We start from the raw sequence: 22186 nt of genomic DNA, 5'->3' as shown, positions 1-22186 counted from the left end.
GGAAATTTTTTGCGTTGATGTTCGTCGATTAACGCGAAATTTGGTGTTGTGTAAAATTTTGTACAAGTCAGAATCAGGTCCAGATTAGTGCCGCGCCGCGACCCCTTTGGGGCGTGCCGCGAGCTTGACCTCAGTTTGGTATTAGCTTTTTGATTTTTTGATGGGTTCTGACCTCCAGTTTCCATTGTGAGCCGCGCCGCGACTAGATGCACCGCGCCGCGGTAATTGCGTGACAGGCTTAGCCTGTCCCATTTAAAAAAAAAAAAAAAAAAAAAAAATTTTTTTGCTGTGTTTAACCGGTTGGGTCAGTTCTTCCCCAACTTAAATAGCTGTACATTTCTATACCTAGTTTTTGATTACCAATTGTAAACGTTTCTCTCCCAATTCTGTTATCTCAATTGTAATTCATATCATTCCGATTGTAATTTCAACTTCAATTGCTTCAATTAAGTAAGCGTTCAGGTTGATTTGATTAAATTCAGTTAACTACTTAGTTTAATCATAACATTAGTTTGATTTTGAAGGAAAATCGAACAAAAATGTTAGAACGGTCGTTTCGTTTGATTTCAACTGGATATCGAAAAAAAAAAATCAAACAAAATCTTTCAAAGTATTCATCCAGATACAATTAGGGTTCACCAAAATCAAAGGTAAATCGATGCTCTTGTATTAGTCCAATTTCGTTTGATTTCGTTGAGTTCTTTAAATCTGATTTTTTGTTTAGTCCTATTTCGTTTGATTTTGTAAAGTTCTGTAACTTTAGGGTTTGATCGTATCTGATGTTAGATAGTACATTAGTTGCTGAATAATAATTATTTTGAGCTGTATATGAGTTACAAAATTAAATTATGAGAAGTCATAACAGATTATGCACTTTGTTACACACATGTCACTAAAAATATAGTTTATAAATATTTTCTGGAAAGTAAATTCTCTCAACATGTCATGATCTACTACAATACAGATTATGCACTTTGTTACACATATGTCTTTCACATGTGCATAAGATAAACTTTACTGACATTCTACTATCTCTTGTATATTGCAGAATGCCTCAAACAGCACAGATCACACCAATTTCAGCCCTACAACCGGGGGACAGGCTGAAGACGATCGAATCAATAATATATTTACGTTGGTTCGCAAAGAGGCTAAGCAATCCTAGACCACATGGATACTCCTGCATTCTACTCGATACACATGTAAGTACAGTTACAAATACTATCCTTACAACAACCAGACATATTACATACTCGGCAATTCGTATTATATTAATCATCCATAATGGAAAACGAGGGCATAAACAGAATCATAACTAATTTACAGGCTCTGCTATTCTAGCCAATATGAACTACAAAGACCAAGACCATTTTGCGGAAATTTTGATAACAAATGCAGCCTACAAAATATCAAAATTCATTATCGAGCCCCAAACAATCTTATACCCAATATCTCTCTTTTTTCGTCTGCAAACTGTATTTAAACGGTACCAGCAATCGGAATGATCAAACAAGGAATTTCGACGTCGAAACCTACAATTTTCTACCAAAAACAGTAATCATTGCCATAAGTGGATGTTCGCTTAAACAAAATAAATGTAAGTACCAAAGCAAAAAACTCATAACACATGACATCTAGCATAAACACTACGCATATCTAATTATGTTGCTTTGAAGTTTAATTTGGTAGTCGATTAGATGTGTAAGTTGATTTTTTAGTGTGGTTTCAAATAGTGAATAGTGAATAGTGAATTGGATAATAAATCAGAATTATATTGATTGATTAATAACATGATGCAGGAGTAATTTGAAAAGTTTAAATAATGTATTTCTCCATGGGTCTTTTGATAGCTCCCAATCAAGATATAATCATGAAAAATCAGGTATGGATGTAGCTAGGATTCTTATAATATTGGAACATGATCTCCACTTGTATAACTATTAATATAAATATAAAATGATGTTACACGTACAGCTCTTAATATAATTTACTGAATGATTATAGACTTTTACGTGTTGGTTGCAGGTTTTGATCCTCAAAACGTGAAGCCTCATGAATTTTTGTGGCAACGAGTCAGCTTTCCTTGATATCTAAGTTACTCTGGGAGACTGTCCTGCAAAAGAAAGCTGTGGGATAAAGAGTTATAGTATGCATATGTTTGAATAAGATCAACAAATAAATGAAATGTGGGATATACAACATGAAAATGAATAATAATTGTTTTTGCAATAGGTGATGGTACAGTGGGTTAGTTGCCTTAGGGAGCTCAAAAGTGCACAACCCACCCATGTTCTCCCTATGCAATTGCTTTTTGCTCTGGTACGTTAGTGCAAAAAATCTTGAAATTTCTGCAGTTTGAACCTTATAACATCAATGTAAGCTGGCAGCTTGGCATAGAAATGAATACCCCTCACTGACGGGGTTACAAACAGAAATGGTGGTTCTTGATCAGGTTCATAATCTACACATAAGTATGTAGAAACTAATTTGTGTACATTAGATTTTTATTTAGTAACAGTTGAATGGCTTAATTTTTCATGGTTTCGTTTCAGGATTTAAAAATTGAAGGACAAACAATTGCCCGAGGAAGTCTCTTGATACCATGGAGTCTGATACAACTGAATTATTATTGGTATTATTGTTTTTTACCTTTTTATTTATCGGCTTACAAAATTGAAATCGACAAATTTGTTCATTAACTAACTAATAAAGACTGAGAATGCTGAAGAATTAAGCATACTATTAAATGGAAAATATGATGAATGTTTTTCTTAATTTGTACCCTTAACTTTATGGATTATAAGTTGGCTCAGCTTATGATCAAATCTTGTTAATATAGTTATATATAGTCATAATATTACAATAAATACATTAACTTTCCATTTATGCTACTTAACCTTGAGCCAAATTATGTTAGTGTGGACTGTGAGAATTCGGAGATACGGATCCATGATTAGTAGAATTACAACTTCAAATGAGACTACAAGGCCACTTTAGTACTTCACACCTCCCATGTGTATTGTTTGTACAAATATCTCCAATATGTATTGTGTTAATGTTCTGCTATCAAGTGACAAGGCATTTGCAGGTTAGATAAGATGAATTCTATCCGGGTCGAGTTGTAATGATATGTCAACTGACTATTTCGTGTTATATCATGTTTCATTCCCACCATTTTAGTTATAATCTATACAACAGTAAGATCCTTCATGATTATCAACTGTTAGTTATAATCTGTACATTAGTAAGATCCTTCATGATTATCGACTTATTACAAGTCGATGTTGAAAATCGAGTATAACAGATTTTGTGTTGCACTATTATTTGCTTATCCTATTATCCTATGTAACCAATAATTTTACGAATTTCATATAATTCACTTCACACTTAAAGCCATTATAGAATTTTTATAACATAGTCCCGCGAAGTCGCGGATTATAAACTAGTATATACTAATACTAATAGTCTCGGGGTCGAATCTTGTTTAAAGGCTCGGCTCAAATATTCATGTGTCATTTTATAGATAGTATAAAGTTAATAGTAATTTTGTTCTTCTGTTGTAGCTCAAGTGGTAGTGGCTTGATACTTTTTGTTAGAGGTCAGGAGTTCGACTCCCGGGGACTATAACATTGCACACAAGTTTATTACTTGACCTTGAAATCCCCCAAGGTCGCATTTCGCACATTACGTTGCGGGGCAGCGGGAGGGGGGTTTTACCGGTCATGCCCTCGGATTGGTCCGGGTTTGCTCCAGGCAGTTGGGGGCGGGTTATGCAACTGCGGGAGATGATCGCATGGGTGGTTTAGTCCCTTGGGTGATCACAAACTGATGCGGTAAAAAAAAAAAAAACAGTTTCGATATTAAATATCCTAGATTGTTTCTGTTGGAAGCAAATGTTGATGTTACGGTTCGTGAAAGGTTCTCCAAAGGTTCGTGGCATTGGGATTGAATACGGGATGATTTCTCTAGTAGACATTTAGCCGAGTTTTGTAGCTTGGTCGGCACGCAATTAAGGGAGGTTCTGCATTTGGGTTTGTATGTTTGACGTGGAAAACTTGTTTTATGTAAAGGACACGAGAAAAATTAGAGACAACAATAATCTTCTTTCAAGCTCAACCACTTTCCTTTGGAAGGTTTCACCTTCCGAGAAAAGTTAATGTTTTCTTGTGGAGGCTTGCTATAGACATACTTTTAACTCGTCTAAACCTTTAAAAAAAGGGTCTTGAAATCGAGCCCATAAAGTGTCCGTTGTGTGGTTTTGGGATTGAATCCGTGGAGCATGTGATGTTTTCCGTTTGGATGAGCATCAATTGTAGGCCTGGGTGTGTATGTGGATCAACTATGACTTCCCAGATTTTAGTGACGTGGCTGCTTGGATTGAAGTTTGGTCGGGATGTAGGATCAACAAAGTTCGGATGGAGGCTATTATTGTTGCGTTGCTATGGAGCATTTGGAGGGTTATAAAAAGTTTATTTTCGGTATCAATCCTATTAAAAATATATGTTATTTGATGATGTTATCATTCTTTTCACTGAGTTAGATATAGAGGTAAACAATCGATTAGGTTCGCTGAGTTAGATATAGAGGCAAACAATCGATTAGGTTCGCTGGATTAGCTAGAACAAATGACTTTTAAAGCCATTGTAATTAGTTGCTTTTTTGATCGGGTTCTAAGGTCTTTTGCTAGAGTGTTCCAGTTCTTAATATATATATTTTGATGTCTTGAAAAAAAAAAAAAAAAAAAAAAAAACACTCCGTGATACTCTCCCTTAAAATCAAGTACTCCAATACTTTTTCTTCCAGGGTCTTTATTTTTTTTTTTTTTTTTTTTTGGCAAAAAAACTTGGAACTTTTATAAAACTTGGACAATCATTGAAAATATGAAGCCACGAAACGATTACAAGAAAGGCACGAAATTCGCCCAACGAAAAACGACGCTATAAACGAAAACCACCACACAAAAACCAACCCCTAATTGAAAACTAAATAAGACAACATGATACGAAATAAAGCGTAAGAGAACAAGCGGGTCTTCGCAAACAAGTCAAATCCCATCAACGCTAAACTTCCTCAACTCTTCCCATGAACCTTTCGGACGTTAGTCGTCTTCTTTTGTTTTTGCTTAGACAATGGAGCCACTCTCGAACTAAGCAATTTCCCATCGACCCAAATATCTTTCAAGTCAATCCTAGCCTCGTCGAAAAAATTCCCAACAATACCCGTCGACGGCCCAATGCCATCATCCTTACAATGTTTTTTATCTTCCGAATTAATATGGATGTCGTTTGCACTCTCAAACACCATGTTATCCATCACATCACCCTTATCCTTCTTATTAAATATCACCTTTTTAATATTCTTTCTTTTAACACCCGAAACAGAATCAGCATCATCCTTACAAGTTGGCGTCTCAAAAAACACCTCACAAGGTACATCTCCAAAACTCTGCTTACACTACCCACGTCAATACCCACATTGACATGTGCCCCATCCTTGCAATTCAACACACTAACTGAGTGTATCATTTCACCCGAATGGACCGAAATAAGGCTTGGGTCATTAGTACATACATTAATCTTATGCAACACATTAACCTCACTAACCTCCACTGTATTATTTATAACCTCAGTATACATATTCAAAACATTACAGTCGTTAACCTCCATTTCATTATTTAAAACCACCACCTGAGGTGGTTCCATTTGATTCAACGCAGATGTTTCATCAACCAAAACAGGAGCCTTTTAGCTTTTCTAATACACATCCTTATATAAAAATAAGTTACAAAAATTCTTGCCAAGCACACATTATAATAAATAGTAGTAATTATTATTATTTTTATTTTAAAAAAAACCCCGTACAATTGAAATTAGTTATTACAAGCTGCTGTTGGTATTGCAATTATTTCCATTCTTTTCAAAGATAAGGAAATGATGTTTACTACTACTACACTCCACTAAGAAGAAACTCCATATGGAAGAAGAGCAGCAGCTACAATCCTTCCCTCCTCATTTAGTATGTTATACGTCGATGACGCATTTCGCTGCACCAAACATGCATATTCATATCAGCAAAAAAATACACGAAAAAGGAGTAGGAGATATACACAAACTACACATATACGTGTGTATCATGAGAACACAATGAGAGGCATAGGTATTAAACGTAAATAGGTCTCACCGAGTCAATAGCCTCTAATTTCATGCCTGTTGAGCGAATGAACTTGCGTATTTCAGGATCTACGGGTTGTATATATCTTCCAGTGCCAATTATCAGAATTTCTGGAGCAACAAATATCATATCAATCCTCAACAATGTCTATATTGACCGTAAACAAATATAATATAAAAGTGATAATCATAGCTAGACTGTTATGCATATTAACCTAATTTCTTAGATAGACCACAGAGCATACTTAATGACTTGATGATACCAACATTTATTTTAACTATCTGCTAACAAACATGAGCTTCAAAGTAACCAAATCATCTATCTTACCTGGTATGGGCCGCACTGCTTGGAAGATGGATAGACTGTTAAAGAATAGGACAAAAAAAATATGTTGGATACAAGTAGAAGATAATAAATACATACTACTACTTACTAAGTTGAAATCTGTTGACTTAGATCTGACATTCATAATGTGTATCAAGGTTTTAAAAGTCACGAATCGGGGACGAGTCAGTTGGGACCTTGGAGGGACGATTAGGTCTAGCCGGGGATGAGACAGGGACGAGTCTGGCATTGACCAACGTTGACTTAGTACGAGTAATAAATAAATATACATGTTACACATAAATATATCAAACATAAAACATAAAACATAAATAAAATATTCCAAACATAGATTATACGGCAGAATCTAATATTAAAATTTTGACCAACTTTGACTTTAACAGACTTAGACCTGAAATTTTAGCGTTGACAGACTTTTTAGGCGTTTTTGAGTGAAACAGGACAGGTTAGTCCCCAAACTGACACGTCGGCCGACTCGACCGTCTTTTAAAAATAGTGTGTATCTAACTATTCGGGTTTCCATTGTGTATAATGAACTCCCAATTTATTGCTATTGTAAGTATCATGTTGAAGTGACAACTTGTAAGGATGCCACATAGCCCTTCATTTAGATGACACGTCACTAAAAGTACCATTTGTTACATAATACTCCGTATATCAATGAATAACAAGATCATTACACACAATAGAAGCCTGATTAGTTCGATACACACTGTAAGTGTCACTTTGGCCTAACTATTGATACTTGGGCAGTGTATACGTCAGATTAAGTTATATTGTTACACGTACGACTCTACCACAATATAGACGAAGCTAATACCCAAGTGTTACATACCTGTCTGTAGTTATATGTGACAATTTTTTTGGACTCCAAGACAATAACAAGTTGCCTACACAAAGCAAACTACCTTCATATTCAACACCATTAACAGTGAATCCAGTATCACTATACCTACCAAAACAAATAATGACCAAAATCAGCCCTAAGCATCCAAAATATAATTAGATGAACAAAACAAATGCAACATAAAACTGTTACTTATAGCATATATATCTACGTGTGTGTATCACTAACTTAATTAGAAAAACAATGGCAGGATTAAAATAGGTTTAACAATATCGAATTAATTGGAACTTGACTGAGAATATATACCCTTGAAATCTTAATTGATCTTCAGGAACATTGTCTATGAGATTAACTTGATCATATAACGAAAAAGCTCGTCTGAGTGACGGCAATCGTTGTGGAAGTGAAGGCGATTCCTTCCTTAACGCTCTCATTAATGTCGGTAGTGTTGCCACTGCTTTTTGTCGTATTGCCATTTTCTCTATTCAACAATTTTAGGGATTTTGACTTAGGGTTGACGCTCCGCCGCTTACAAGTTTATTCAAACTTAGCCACCTGATACAGTTGTCATGTAAAGAAAAGTGAATAATGAATGCAACAAAAATGTTGAGAGGTTTTTAATTATAATCATTATGTCCCAATATACAAGTCCACATTCCTATTTTAATTCTATTTAAAAAATAATATTTTCATCCGAAATTATTTACAAAATTTCATATTCTCCTGTTTGTTCGACATATTCACAAAAGTGTATTTACAGAAAGATGTTAACAGATATTAACTACTTACAAGTGCAGAAATTTCACTTCTTAAAGCTGTGACAGACTAACCTAGCCAGAACCATACGAAAGATTAATTAGTAGTTTTGATCCAAACCCATTTGACCCGTTTGTGAACATATCCAATTTGCTACCTAATTACCTATAACCCAGACTCAGGAACTGTTGCTAATTATACAGTTTCGCCTAATTTTCAACATTAATCAGCAACGGATTCGTACAAACTTTCAAGTTTCAAGTTCAAATGCCATAGCTGACATCCAACATATTTTGAGACCACATGTAACTACGTAACTCAATCGATGTCCAGTAAACATAACTGCAGTGCATTTACAAATTAGTCCAATCGATGCTCGATCTACAAACCATAAAAAACTAATGAAAAGATATTTAAGAAATAAATTTAACCAGGTCCTTAACTTGTAGTCAATTTACTATTCTGTTACATATTATATCAGCTCACATTATACACATAAGCATAAATATAAGCTATTAGTCATCCAAATCGTATATATTATAACAGACTGCAATCACATAACCAATAACATTAAAGCACTGAAAGAGTAACATAATCTATATAAACAATATAATGTCTAAATAGCATAGCAATTTGATATTAAAGTTCAATAATATATTAGGGTTTGATAACATAATAACAAGCTAATTTATAAAAGGAAGAAGAGAATCGAGTAAATATACCGGAAATCAAAACAACACAAGAACTGAAACCCTATGAATCGGAACCCTAATTTTAAAGCAACAACGATCGAAATTTCTAGGGTTTTTGCGACCGATTGGCAATTGAGAAGTTACCTGAAAGAGGGAGAGAGGTAACAAAGCCAACATGTTGTTTAAGGGTGCGTTTGGATACATTATTAGGAGCATACTTACTGTAGTTTACGATTTTAATAAGCTAGAAGTTAAAAGTATAAATTCTAAAAATAATAATAAGTTTAAATATTAGCTTTTAAAAAACACCACTAACTTTTTTTTTTTAACGGCGATTTTTTGGCATCAGTAGATCATTTTTTTCAACGACCCTCATCATTTGCACGTAACACACACGTTCGGCGGAAACCCGAACCCGATCGACGGTAATTAAAACACCATTAACTTTAGCTCCAACTATTTTACAAAATGCTAATTAATGCAATCAGTATGTTCAAGGCTATGTTTGACGCAGAGCTTTTTGGAGCTTTTATCTTTTGTGAAAAAACTTCTATTTAATAAAAAGTTCCGTTTGTTTTACGAGCTTAAAACTTTTAGACATATGGAAAAACTAAAAGCTACTAGAAATGGCATTTAGCTTTTAACTTCTAGTTTTTTGTTATTTTACTCTTTATTTTAGAGATTCAGCGCCTCTGCTAAATACTAAAATATATTTAAAAAATTAAAAGATAAAAGTAAAAAGTAAAAAACTACCAGTTAGAAGCTACGAACTATCAGGTAGTTTTGCCAAACATACTCCAATTCAACTATAAGATGTAGTTGCGATATACACCATTAGAAAAATGTGAGTAGTTTTCAATTACATTGAAGAATAATGATTAATAAAACCAACTAATTGTAAATAAATTATAAAAATTAATTAATAATAAATGTAAAGACGTTTTATCTTGTTATTTTATACTCCGTACATTAACAAATTTAAAATTAAAATTCATGTATCATTTTCTCCTCATACCAATTATTTAGATCTAGGAGGCAGGCACCGAATTCGAAACAATCATCAGGTTGCAATAATCCGATTAACAGCGCTGAGAAAAAAGAGTTCGGGGAACAAATTGGGTTGCGATGGCCCAATGGAAATCCCCAGTAACTCCCTTATCTGCTCTCCTCGTTACTGTATTGTTTTTATGAAGATTATCTCTATTAATGTTCGAGGGTTGGGTGTCGAGGATAAAATTGGTTGGGTAAGGGGTATATGCTCCAGTGAGAAACCTGATTTAATTGCTTTACAAGAGACTAAGTGTAAGCAGGTAGAGGATCGTTTGATTCATGCCCTTTGGGGTAATAGTGACTGTGGATACATACAAAAGGAAGCCGTGGATAATTCGGGCGGTATGTTATTGGTTTGGGATATTAAAAACTATGTGGCAATAAGTGCATGTGTTAGTGAATTTTTCTTGGTTGTTAAAGGTCATTGGAAAGGGTGTGATCAAGACTCGATTATTGTTCATGTGTACGGTCCTCATGACGATGCAAGCAAAAAGATAATGTGGGAATCACTTGACTATTTTGTGAAAAGTATAGATGCGGCTTGGTTGGTTTGTGGGGAATTTAACGAAGTAAGGGAACCTTCAGATAGGTTGAATTGTGTGTTTCATCAAAGGTGGGCTAACAGATTCAACAAGTTCATTGCCGAAATTAATCTGATAGAGATTCCGATCAGCGGTAGAAAATTAACGAGAATAAGTGATGATGGCTTAAAGTTTAGCAAGATAGATAGGTTCCTGGCTTCAGATAAATTTATCAACTTGTGGGACGATCTCTCGGTCATTGCTTTAGATAGGAAGGAATCAGATCATTGTTCGGTGGTTTTAAGAGACAAACTCTTGGATTATGGCCCAAAACCGTTCGAAGTTTTCAACGAGTGGTTCAACAAAGAAGGTGTCGAAGAGGTAATAAAGGAAGCATGGAAGAAACCTGTCACGAGTATTCATTCTGATAGTATGTTTGGAGATCACTTAAAGAATGTAAAATACTGTTTGAAACAATGGAGTAATGCTACCTTCGGCAATCTTGACAAGGAGATCGGTACACTAAAATTAAAAGTTGAGGACTGGGGAAAAAAGGCTGAATCGTGCTCTCTTAATGATATAGATAGAGCAGACTGGTTAGAAGCTCGGCGGTGCTGGATCGAAAATGAGAAATCCAAAACCAAGATGTTGAAACAAAAAGCAAGATCTCGTTGGGTACTAGATGGAGACGATTGTAGTGACCCGAACTTTTCCATGATTATATATTAAATGAGAACTATATTTGCATGATTAAATGTTTTCAACATGTTAAGCAATCAAACTTGTCAAGACTTGATTAATTGAAATAGGTTTCATGTAGACATTTGACCACCCAAATTGACCGGCGATTCACGAACGTTAAAACTTGTATAAAAACAATATGATATATATATATATATATATATATATATATATATATATATATATATATATATATATATATATATATATATATATATATATATATATATATATATATGGATTTATATATATAGTTAACATGATATTATGATAAGTAAGTATCTCACTAGGTATATTAACAATGAGTTATATATATAAAAATGAGACTACTAAGTTAAGAAACTCGAAACGATATATATAACGATTATCGTTATAACAACGTCTTACTAAATACATATGTATCATATTAAGATATTGTTACACTATATTTAACATGATAAAATGATAATTATATATATCATTATGTTAACAATAAACTGCATATGTAAAACAAGACTACTAACTTAAGAATTTCGAAACGAGACATATATGTAACGATTATCGTTGTAACGACATTTTAATGTATATATATATATATATATATATATATATATATATATATATATATATATATATATATATATATATATATATATATATATATCATATTAAGATATATTCATACATCATAATTGAAGGTATTTCGTATGCCCGAGAGACATATTAAATTAATGTGGCTAATGTGTTATGATCCAAGTAGGGTCATACCCAATAACAAGCTTACCGACACCTTATACGTATTTAATCTTAACGATTGGATCATTGATTAAATACGCGACACTTGAACTTTAAGAAAAATGGTTTTCTGAAATATTACTTGATGTGTACATATATATAAATTATGGAATAATTTATATAATATGGATTTAATTATTTATAGGTTAAATAATTAATTAATTTATGTTACATTTTATATAAATTGGTTTTATATAATAAAATGTATATATAAATAAATATGGAAGTTTATAAAATGGTTTTATAAAATCTAATTCTTTTATAAAACTAATTTAATAAACAAATGTGGAAGTGGCATTGGAGTCTCAACTAGCATGCATTTGACTAGCATTTTGAGTGGTTACTTCCATAGATTTCATGTGCATATGTACCAAGACCTCTTGGAGACTCAACACACATGCATACACATCAAAATACTTCAAAAAAAAAAAAAAAAAAACTGCAAACACCTCTTCAAACTGCTACTGTTGCCCGTGGGGTTTTTAGAGCAAAAGAGAGCTCTTAATTTGTTTTTGCAAGTTCATTTCAAGTGTCAATCAAATCCTAACTAAAATCAAAGGTGTTGGTGGTTAGCTTGGGGTATAACAACTTGAGGTTTCATACTTTTGGAGCTCCATTCATCATCATCATCTTCATCACTTATCAACAAGCTTGGAATAGGTATAATCTCTTTATTCTTGCTTGTAGTTTGTAAGTATATTTCGTAACTTGATCCTACTTGGGATTTAACTTTAATTGGTTAAAGATTAACAAGTTTTAAATGGTAATATATACATGCTTCCGCTTTATTTGATTCTTAAAATGTTTTAAGTATATTGAAACTTGTTAAATCCCAACAATGGTATCTAGAGACGAAGTTGATGGAATATGCTTCGAGATGATCTATTAAACCCACTATATTTTTGCATTTTATGAACATGCATTATAGTAGAATGCAAAAAATTTCGGGTTTGGGTGGGTTTCCAATTTTGGCCGAATTATTGGGAGGTTCCAAATGGGTTTGGAACTTGCCATTTGGTCATATTTTGTTGTATGTTGTTGTTCACAATCAAGCCTTGACCTTGTGTTTGGATGGTTGAATGTTTGGTTGATTTAATTCATTCATTTGGTTTGTAATAATATTTATTCAATTGGTTTGTAATAATATTATTTTGGTTATGTAATTTATTTTATATTTGGTATGTAAAATAGATTAGGTTGTATTTCATTTTCTAGACAAAATGTATTAGGATATATTTTGTAATAAGATGAAGATACATGATGAAGACTTGGAAGAACACAAGAAGAAGCATTTGGATGCAAGATTAAGTGGGAGATTTAAAATCTCCTACTTTGTGTTATAACCCCTTAACCGGTGGCATTTGTTTTCGGCTAAACAAATGTCTACCAAATTGGCTTGATTGTGAACATATTTATTTTGCATGCATGGTTGTTTATTGTGTTTGCATGTTTGGTTGCTACAAGTAAATGACAAGTTAACAACAAGCAAAATGACAATTTAATTGGTTAAATTAGACATTATTAATGACATGAAAAACGATAATTTAATTGGTTAAATTAAAAATGGCTAAATGGATTATAATAATTGGTTATTAAAACACATATAAAATGGTTTATATCAATGTAATGAAATTGGCTTTATTACATAACATGAAAAATGGATTTTCAAATAAACCATACACTAAATGCATGTTGGTGTAAAGACCCGTCCTAATCCATCCGGACGAAGTCCATATCGATTATAAACGATTCACAACAGTTGATTACATTACGAGGTACTTGACCTCTATATGATACATTTTACAAACATTGCATTCGTATTTGAAAAGACAATCTTTTATTACATCGGAAGTTGACGTCATGCATACCATTTCATAATATATCTAACTATAATTGACTTAATAATAATCTTGATGAACTCAACTACTCGAATGCAACGTCTTTTGAAATATACCATTAATGACTCCAAGTAATATCCCTAAAATGAGCAAATGCACAACGGAAGACTTCTATCGTACCTGAGAATAAACATGCTTTAAAGTGTCAACCAAAAGGTTGGTGAGTTCATTAGTTTAACATAAATAATCATTTCCATCATTTTAATAGACCACAAGATTTTCATTTCTCATAAATATACGTCCCATGCATAGAGACAAAAATAATCATTCATATGAATTGAACACCTGGAAATCGACCTTAACAAGATGCATATAGAATATCCCCTATCATTCCGGGACTCCCTTCGGACATGATAAATTCGAAGTACTAAAGCATCCGGTACTTTGGATGGGGTTTGTTAGGCCCAATAGATCTATCTTTAGGATTCGCGTCAATTAGGGTGTCTGTTCCCTAATTCTTAGATTACCAGACTTAATAAAAAGGGGCATATTCAATTTCGATATTTCAACCATATAATGTAGTTTCGATTACTTGTGTCTATTTCGTAAAACATTTATAAAAATTGCGCATGTATTCTCAGCCCAAAAATATAAAGGGTAAAAAGGTAAATGAAACTCACCATACTGTATTTTGTAGTAAAAATACATATGACTAAATTGAACAATGCAGGGTTGGCCTCGGATTCACGAACCTATATCATTTGTATAATTATTAATATTCATGGTTATAATCGAATAAATATATATATAAATTTATTAGTTAAATCCTTTTTATGATAATAATATATATATGTTTCGTATATTCATTTTGTACATAAAAATATAATTTTTTTTTTGTTATGTTAAATGTATTAGATATATTTATATATAAATATCATTTGTTTGTTAGTACTATGATAATATGTTAAGTGATAACAATAATAGTAATAATAGTACTAATATTATTAATAATGATAATAGTATTAATAATTCTATAAATGATAATACTAACGATATCTTTTATAATAAGTCTCATAATAATGATAATAATGATACTAGTAGTAAATAATAATTTTAATAATAATATAGTTGTAAAAATAATAATTTTTAATAATAACAATACTTATGTTAATCAAAATCAAAATCTTCATGTTAAATTTCTAAACTAATAACTAAAGCTTCTATAACATCAATTTGTAATCCTAGTCATAATAATAATATATTTATCGTACTTATATTAAATTTACATATACATAATAATCATACTTGTAATCAATTTATAATCGTAATTTAGTCATTATTATCTTTAACATGCATACCAAAATATATTTGTAAATAAAATCTATAATAGCTTATATCATAATCCTATTAATAATAATAATACCTATATTAATAAAAATGAAAATTCTAAAATTTTATAATAATACTTTTAATGATAATGAAAAGGATAACAACAATAATAACAATAATTATTTACAACAACAACAATAATAATAATAATAATAATAATAATAATAATAATAATAATAATAATGATAATAATGATAATAATAATAATAATAATAATAATAATAATAATAATAATAATAATAATAATAATAATAATAATAATAATAATAATAATAATAATAATAATAATAATAAAAGTGTATATACCCTTTAAAAAGCTTTTCCAATAAAAATTGCCCGAGACCAAGCTCGAACCCGCGACCTCTCGCTCGCCCACAAACACGCCTAACCACTCCACTGCTAGTAACTTCTTTGAATTATTTTCTTCACTTAATTATTCTACACCAAATCTCGGCCCACAAAATAAGAAGGGATTCAGCCCAAATGCAACTCAGTCCAACAGCAACAGGGCCAAACAGAAAACTTGATCCAACAGACCACACTCTTAAGGTAGCTTTTATAAAAAAAATTATTATGCAGCTTCCAGGTTTCGAACCCATGACCCCTTGTATAACCCCAACACTCCAAGCCACTCAGCTTTTACTTCATTACTGACTTTATTCCCAAATTAAAATATATGACTTATGTATCTATCGGTCAGTTTTTCTTCTTCTTCATTTAAAATTAAACGTCATCACTCATCATCATTTTCTCATTTCATTATTGCCATTCACGAATCATCATCATATCTTAATCATCACCTCATCATCTTCAAATCATAATCATATCATACTCATAATCATTTCATAATTATAATCATAATATGATTAATATCATCATTATTTAAATCGCTAAACTTCATCTATATATATATTACCTTCATCTTCCTCGTGATTTATCACCAACAACGTCTTCACTGTACATGACCATCCTTAACAGTACAATTCGGCTGAGTAGTTTAGGGTGACATTTGGGTTCGAACAAAACAACAAAAGAAAGAAAACGTAATAACTGTAGCATTAACAAATGTATCATCATCGTTTGAATTACTATTCTACTGTTTCATCACCATGGTCGTCTACTAGCAACAGAATCCTCCGATGAGTTGCCAAGTCAAGATACGGGGCTCACTGTTGTGACTCACTCATGTCATCATCATTCTTTTTCGTGATCAACGTCATCTTCATCTTCTCGTACAGAATCATCATCATTCGTACTCACCATCATCTTCATCCCATCGTAAAACTTTAATCATCATACGGTATCATCATCGGTTTTACTCATCATCATTATCATTAAATAATCATATTATCATCTTCAATACCATACCCATCGTTATCCTAACCATCATCTTCTCTTATCATCATCATCATCATTCTTATTACATCATAACATCGTCATAATCAAACCATCATCATCGTTTCTATTCCAACATAATCATCATCTCGTCATTGTATCAAAAAGAGAAGTCGAAATAGCAGTTGCAGTAGCAGTTGTAACTCGCGATGATATTTCGATGGTGGTGGTTTACGGTTGTTAAGACAACAAGTAGTAGCAGCTCTCGGTTAGCTATGGTGGTTGGGTGTGGAGGTGGTTTCCATAAGAGGGAAAAAAAGAGGAGAGAGGGAGAGAAATATGGTATGACGATGAGTGTGTGTGGTGGTGCAATTGGTCACGGTGGTGATGGCCGGGAGTGGGGGTCAATGATGGTAGGGTGGTGGTCCGTCCGGTGGTGAGGATGGTGGCGATGAGTGGTAACCTCTAGTGGTTTTTGGCTCAAGGTTATGACTACATGTGTGTTTTAGAAAGTAACATATTTATGTATACATTTAATTCATATTGTGGACAAAAAGTACGTACAGTAATCCCATTCAATTATTTGAATTATCACGGGTGTTTGAATATCTCTCTGTCGACACTCTATCACGGATGACAATATCGTGTCCATTGCTAAACAGTTGACGTATAAAAGTGTCCCTAAAAATCTCAAATTTTTAGATTAAACATATTTAATTATTTCACTCATTAACTGTTTGAAACCTGTTCAAAAAGGTTCGATTAATATTTATTTTCTATTCCAATTTATATATACGGATTACTAATGTAATGACCCCATCCTTATCCCCTTGGACGAAGTCATCAACTTTTGGTCCCATTGCGATGATCGACTCCAAGTAATGTCCTTAAATTGAGCAAATGCACAGCGGAAGACTTAATTCGTACCTGAGAATAAACATGCTTTAAAGTGTCAACCAAAAGGTTAGTGAGTTCATAGGTTTATCATAACAATCATTTCAATATATTAATAGACCACAAGATTTCATAATCATAAACATAATACACTCGCAAGTGTATGTAAAGAATTCTAAGTGGTTGAGCACTTGGTAACCATACTTAACTATTAATCAACATCGCATATTCCCTTTACTATGAAATCTCACTACACTGTACCAAGTGTAGTCTACAAAATGAAGTACTGTGCAACCGTTGAATACTGGTCGTCCAGTCCGGTTGGGATTATCAGGCCCGATAGATCTATCAACAGGATTCGCGTTTACAATACCACATGTAAATAGTAGTTACCAAGCTACAGGGAAGTATGCCAGTGGTACAACTCAACGTAGAATATATTTTTAAGTACTTGTGTCTATTTCGTAAATATTTATAAAAGCAGCGCATGTATTCTCAGCCCAAAAATTTATATTGCAAAAGCAATTAAAAAGGGAGCAAATTAAACTCACCATACTGTATTTTGTAGTAAAAATACATATGACAACATTGAACAAGTATAGAGTTGGCCTCAGATTCACGATCCTATATCAATTGTATATTTATCAATACATATAATGGTAACCGAACAATTTATATATTATTAGTAATTTAATTGTTATTTTGATCATGTGTTTCTTTAATAATTTAATTAATTATTTTTATTTTATGTATCTTAAATAAATAATTAATATTTATAATGAAAATTATTAATATAGTTACGTTAAATATAGTTTTATGTAACTAAAAATTATATGATAAAATTATATTTAATAAATAAGAAGTTGTTTTATTTTATAATAGTAATAATTATAATAATAATGATATTAGTAATAATAAAATGATAATAATAATAATTTTAATAATAATAACATTATTATTTATAATAATAGTGATAATATCAAATAATGATAACATTAATAATAATATTTATGGTAATACTAATACTAATAATAATGTTGGTTTTAAAAAAAATAGAAATTTTACTAATACTTATATTACTAATAATAATAATAATAATAATAATAATAATAATAATAATAATAATAATAATAATTATATTTATATTTATATTTATATTTATATTTATATTTAAATTTAAATTTAAATTTAAATTTATAATTTATAATATACCTAATAAAAGGGTTCTGTGTGATAGAGTGTCGGCTTATAACAGATCGAGCAATTAGAACAAAATGCAGAAGGAGAATCATGTATCATAGGCCTTCGATCCTTGAATCGATCAATCGATCTCACAACAACTCGAGGTATAACCAGTTATTAATTCATCATCATCATCGTTTCAATCATCTCCACCAGTCTTCATCATCATCGTTAACAGAGAAATCGAAGAAATTGTTGATGTTTGTACAATTAAGAAGAAATCAATAGTCATAGTAGCGTAGATGCAGGTACTGTATCAATTATCATCGATTATTATCATCGCTGAGTAATAACAGGGAACAGAAACGGTATTTCTTGTTCTTTTATTTATTTACATATTTATTTATATAAATAGATATAGATATAGATATAGATATATATATATATATATATATATATATATATATATATATATATATATATTCATTAACCGTTATTGTTCATCATAAGTCCATTCGACCAGATTTACGGCGATGTTAATTATCTGTTGATTTGAATGTGAAGGATTGGAATATTTTGTTTTTCTTTTCTTAAACTGTAACCAGGTCTGTTTTATGTGAAAAATTTGATGGTGTTGTGGGATGGTTTATAGTTTAGCATTAGGAATCGAAGGTCTTCTGGTTTGATGGTTTTGCAGGTGTAACAGCAGTAGCTAATGCTCCCTGTTGAAGGAGATGGGTGGTGACTGTGATTGCAATTTAAATGAAGATAGAAACGAATCATGTGGTTGCTGGAAGATATTAGTTTTTTTGATTGAATGGAAACAGAAGCAACAGAACCAGTGGTTACTTAGTGGTGTTTGATGATTGAGAGGTGGTGAGGTTCTTGGATTCTGTTCAGGCCATAGAATGGTAGCAACAACAAAACATAAGAGTGTGAGATATATGGTGGTTGTAATGGTGACCGATGGTTGTTTACAGGAACAATAACAGTATAAAACGCAGCAGGTTTCGAGCAGGTTTGGTGTTGTGATGAGGCTAGAAAACAGTAGGTTTGTTGTGTGGTTCTTGGACAGAAATTTAGTGGATTTTAGATGGGAGATGTTTCGATGGTGAATAGAAAACAGAAACAGTTGAGTAATTGGGTGTTTTGATTTCAAAGGATATTGTGAAGGGGTGATCAAAGACATGGCGGTTTTGGTTTAGGCCTTGTTTGATGGAAAAGGAAACAGGCAGTGGTGTTTTGAGTTACAATGAAAAGTACAGCAGTTATAATGTTTGCTAATGGTGATCAATTAATAGCTACATGAGGGTAATGGTCTTGAGTGATGGTTATTCATGGTGCATCAATTCGAAACAGAAAACAAAAGTAAGGCCCGAAGATGGTGATTGTTTGGTTGTGCTTAGAAGAAAGAAGGTTGAAGAAAAGGTGGTTGAGGTTGTTTGCTCTTTGGTCAGAAAACAAATGAGAGAAGGAAGAGAAGAGTGATGTATCTTTTCTCATTGTATGAATGTTATATATATAATTGTGTATGTTTCAGTGAGGTGAATGATCACGGACAAAATAGCTACATTAACCCAAATGAATCAATCAAGTTAAAGTGTACAGAGAATAAAGTGAAAATTAAAAACAGTAATCCAATTAACATATTGATGTCTTTATTCACTTTTCTGTTTAACGTTTCACTCAATTTGTCCATTAAAGTCACGGATATTAACAATTACTTGAAAATAGAATTTTTACTAATATATTAATAAATAACGTGTTAAATAACCTAGTAGCCATCAATAATTCGAATTTCAATCTACCGACCGTTTCATTAGAGATATTATATCGTGGTCCATTGCTAAATAGTTACGGATAAAAGTCTTCGGAAGCATTCCATATTTAAATTACATACATTTTTTTAATCTGGTCATTAACTGATTGAGACCTGATCTAAAGATTCGTCTAATATTTATTTTTACTTCCAAATAATATGTACAGAGTGTTATTATTTAAAGTAGGAAGATAATTATATTTTTATTAAACCTATAATTTATTTAACTTATTAATGGACCAACATCTATTTTAGATCCTCCAAACATTTGTATTAAACTGGTTTAACAATGGTCGAATCACAAATGAGTGTTATTGTTGTTCACTAAATAAATTAGAAACCATATAAATACAATTTGTCTATACATATACTCACGTTGTATTATATCGCAAGTTATTTATATATTTAATTAAATCATATATTATTTAAAAATTATATTTTAATTAATTTATATATTTATGTATATATTTTTAAATATATATAATTCTCTATTTACAAATTGTCGTTCGTGAATCGTCGGGAACAGTCGAATATCAATTGAATATTTGAAACAGTTCAAAATTTTTTTGAGACTCAACCTACAGACGTTGCCTATCGTATCGAAATCATATGAAGATTTAGTTTAAATTTGGTCGGAAATTTCCGGGTCGTTACAGTACCTACCCGTTAAATAAATTTCGTCCCGAAATTTGAGTGAGGTGGTCATGGCTAACACTAATAATGTTTTCATGACGAATATGAGCTTGTTAAATAGAGTTTTATTACCATTGAGTAATAAGGATAAATTAATTCGATTATTCGAAGGGTACGAACGAAGTTATCAGAAAGAGTAAGATGAGTAAATAGTGTTCCGTTAAAGCTTTTGATGTAGATATGGTTGATTTCCGAAATTCAAGGGATTTAAAAGAAAATCTTGGAAATCTATAAGATCCGTTCTTCGTGATTTAAGGAAATTAGGATCTCTTTAATTAATTGCGATGATCTGTCCCGATTGCTACGTCTAGTATTTCACTATAAATTCACCTCTTCCTTTTCATTATTTTCATCACCCTTATAACTTCTTTCTTAATCTATTTTTCCAAAGATTGGGTATATGCTTAATCCAGTTCTAATCCTTGTTCTTATCTTTACTATAACAACAAATATTTCTCCTTTTCCAACTTTCACCGGAGGAATCTGTTTTCTTCTACTTCGCCCTTGGAGTTATAGTGTTTTTAATTCTCCCGTGTCTTTATGTTGCGATAAACATTGATATACATAGTTTGTAATTTTCTTGTGTTGTTATTGGGCATCATATTTTCTCTTATATTTTGAAGCTTTATGCTTTTTTTTTCTCTTCCCGACTTCAAGTCAAGCGGATAATGGCCCAAAATTCTTAGATATAGAATTTCGAATGATTATAATGTTCTAAGCAGAAAGGAGCGTGATAGCACGATTTGATTTTCAAATTTATCAAAATTACTGAAGATAGAACTATCAAGAATATATTCTTCTTGATATATTCGGAGGTTATGTAGAATGAAAGAGTTATGTAACATGACACATGATGATAATATGATATGTGAATCATGTTCCATTAGAAACTCAGCATGACTTACTATAATATAATCACATTGATCAAGTGTCATTATATTATACTAACTCATGCATCAGTTCCCAACATTACTTCAATAACATTCATATTTTAAGATCGAAAGTTTACAGAATATAGAATCTAACAGTTTCTATATAATGTAACACCGATAGCACGAAGAGGTTAATGAGTTCAAATAAGAATAGTTATGAAAATATTTTCAGAAATATGGAGGATATTTATAATGAAAGATACGATG

General features: G+C 31.8%; 2 protein-coding genes and 1 long non-coding RNA gene across 4 annotated transcripts; 2 read left to right on the top strand and 1 right to left on the bottom strand.

The window, feature by feature from the left end:
- The first annotated feature begins 369 nt into the window (after positions 1 to 369).
- LOC139850498 (uncharacterized) lies at positions 370 to 2430 on the top strand. Of its 2 annotated transcripts, XR_011760054.1 has the most exons (6): positions 370 to 650; positions 1049 to 1202; positions 1327 to 1597; positions 1800 to 1882; positions 2026 to 2146; positions 2233 to 2430. It is a non-coding gene; the product is annotated as an uncharacterized lncRNA (long non-coding RNA). The 2 variants fall into 2 exon arrangements; XR_011760053.1 differs by having other exon boundaries at positions 2026 to 2430.
- A 3421-nt stretch (positions 2431 to 5851) lies between these two features.
- LOC139847692 (uncharacterized) lies at positions 5852 to 7954 on the bottom strand. The gene is made up of 5 exons (XM_071837416.1): positions 7670 to 7954; positions 7352 to 7468; positions 6499 to 6533; positions 6181 to 6281; positions 5852 to 6043 (listed from the first exon to the last, which is right to left on the bottom strand). The coding sequence occupies exons 1-5, from the start codon at positions 7837 to 7839 to the stop codon at positions 5957 to 5959; spliced, it is 510 nt and encodes a 169-aa protein (XP_071693517.1). The 5' UTR covers positions 7840 to 7954; the 3' UTR covers positions 5852 to 5956.
- Positions 7955 to 9944: 1990 nt separating this feature from the next.
- Positions 9945 to 20023, top strand: LOC139849431 (uncharacterized). Its single transcript, XM_071839089.1, has 2 exons — positions 9945 to 11057; positions 19895 to 20023. Exons 1-2 carry the CDS (start codon positions 9945 to 9947, stop codon positions 20021 to 20023), a joined length of 1242 nt encoding a protein of 413 aa, XP_071695190.1.
- The last annotated feature ends 2163 nt before the right edge of the window (positions 20024 to 22186 follow it).

The sequence above is a fragment of the Rutidosis leptorrhynchoides genome, chromosome 5 (assembly GCF_046630445.1).
Source record: "Rutidosis leptorrhynchoides isolate AG116_Rl617_1_P2 chromosome 5, CSIRO_AGI_Rlap_v1, whole genome shotgun sequence".
Taxonomy (NCBI): Eukaryota; Viridiplantae; Streptophyta; class Magnoliopsida; order Asterales; family Asteraceae; genus Rutidosis; species Rutidosis leptorrhynchoides.
The sequence above is the reverse complement of the archived record's forward strand: the minus strand, read 5'-3'. Positions and strand labels throughout refer to the sequence as shown.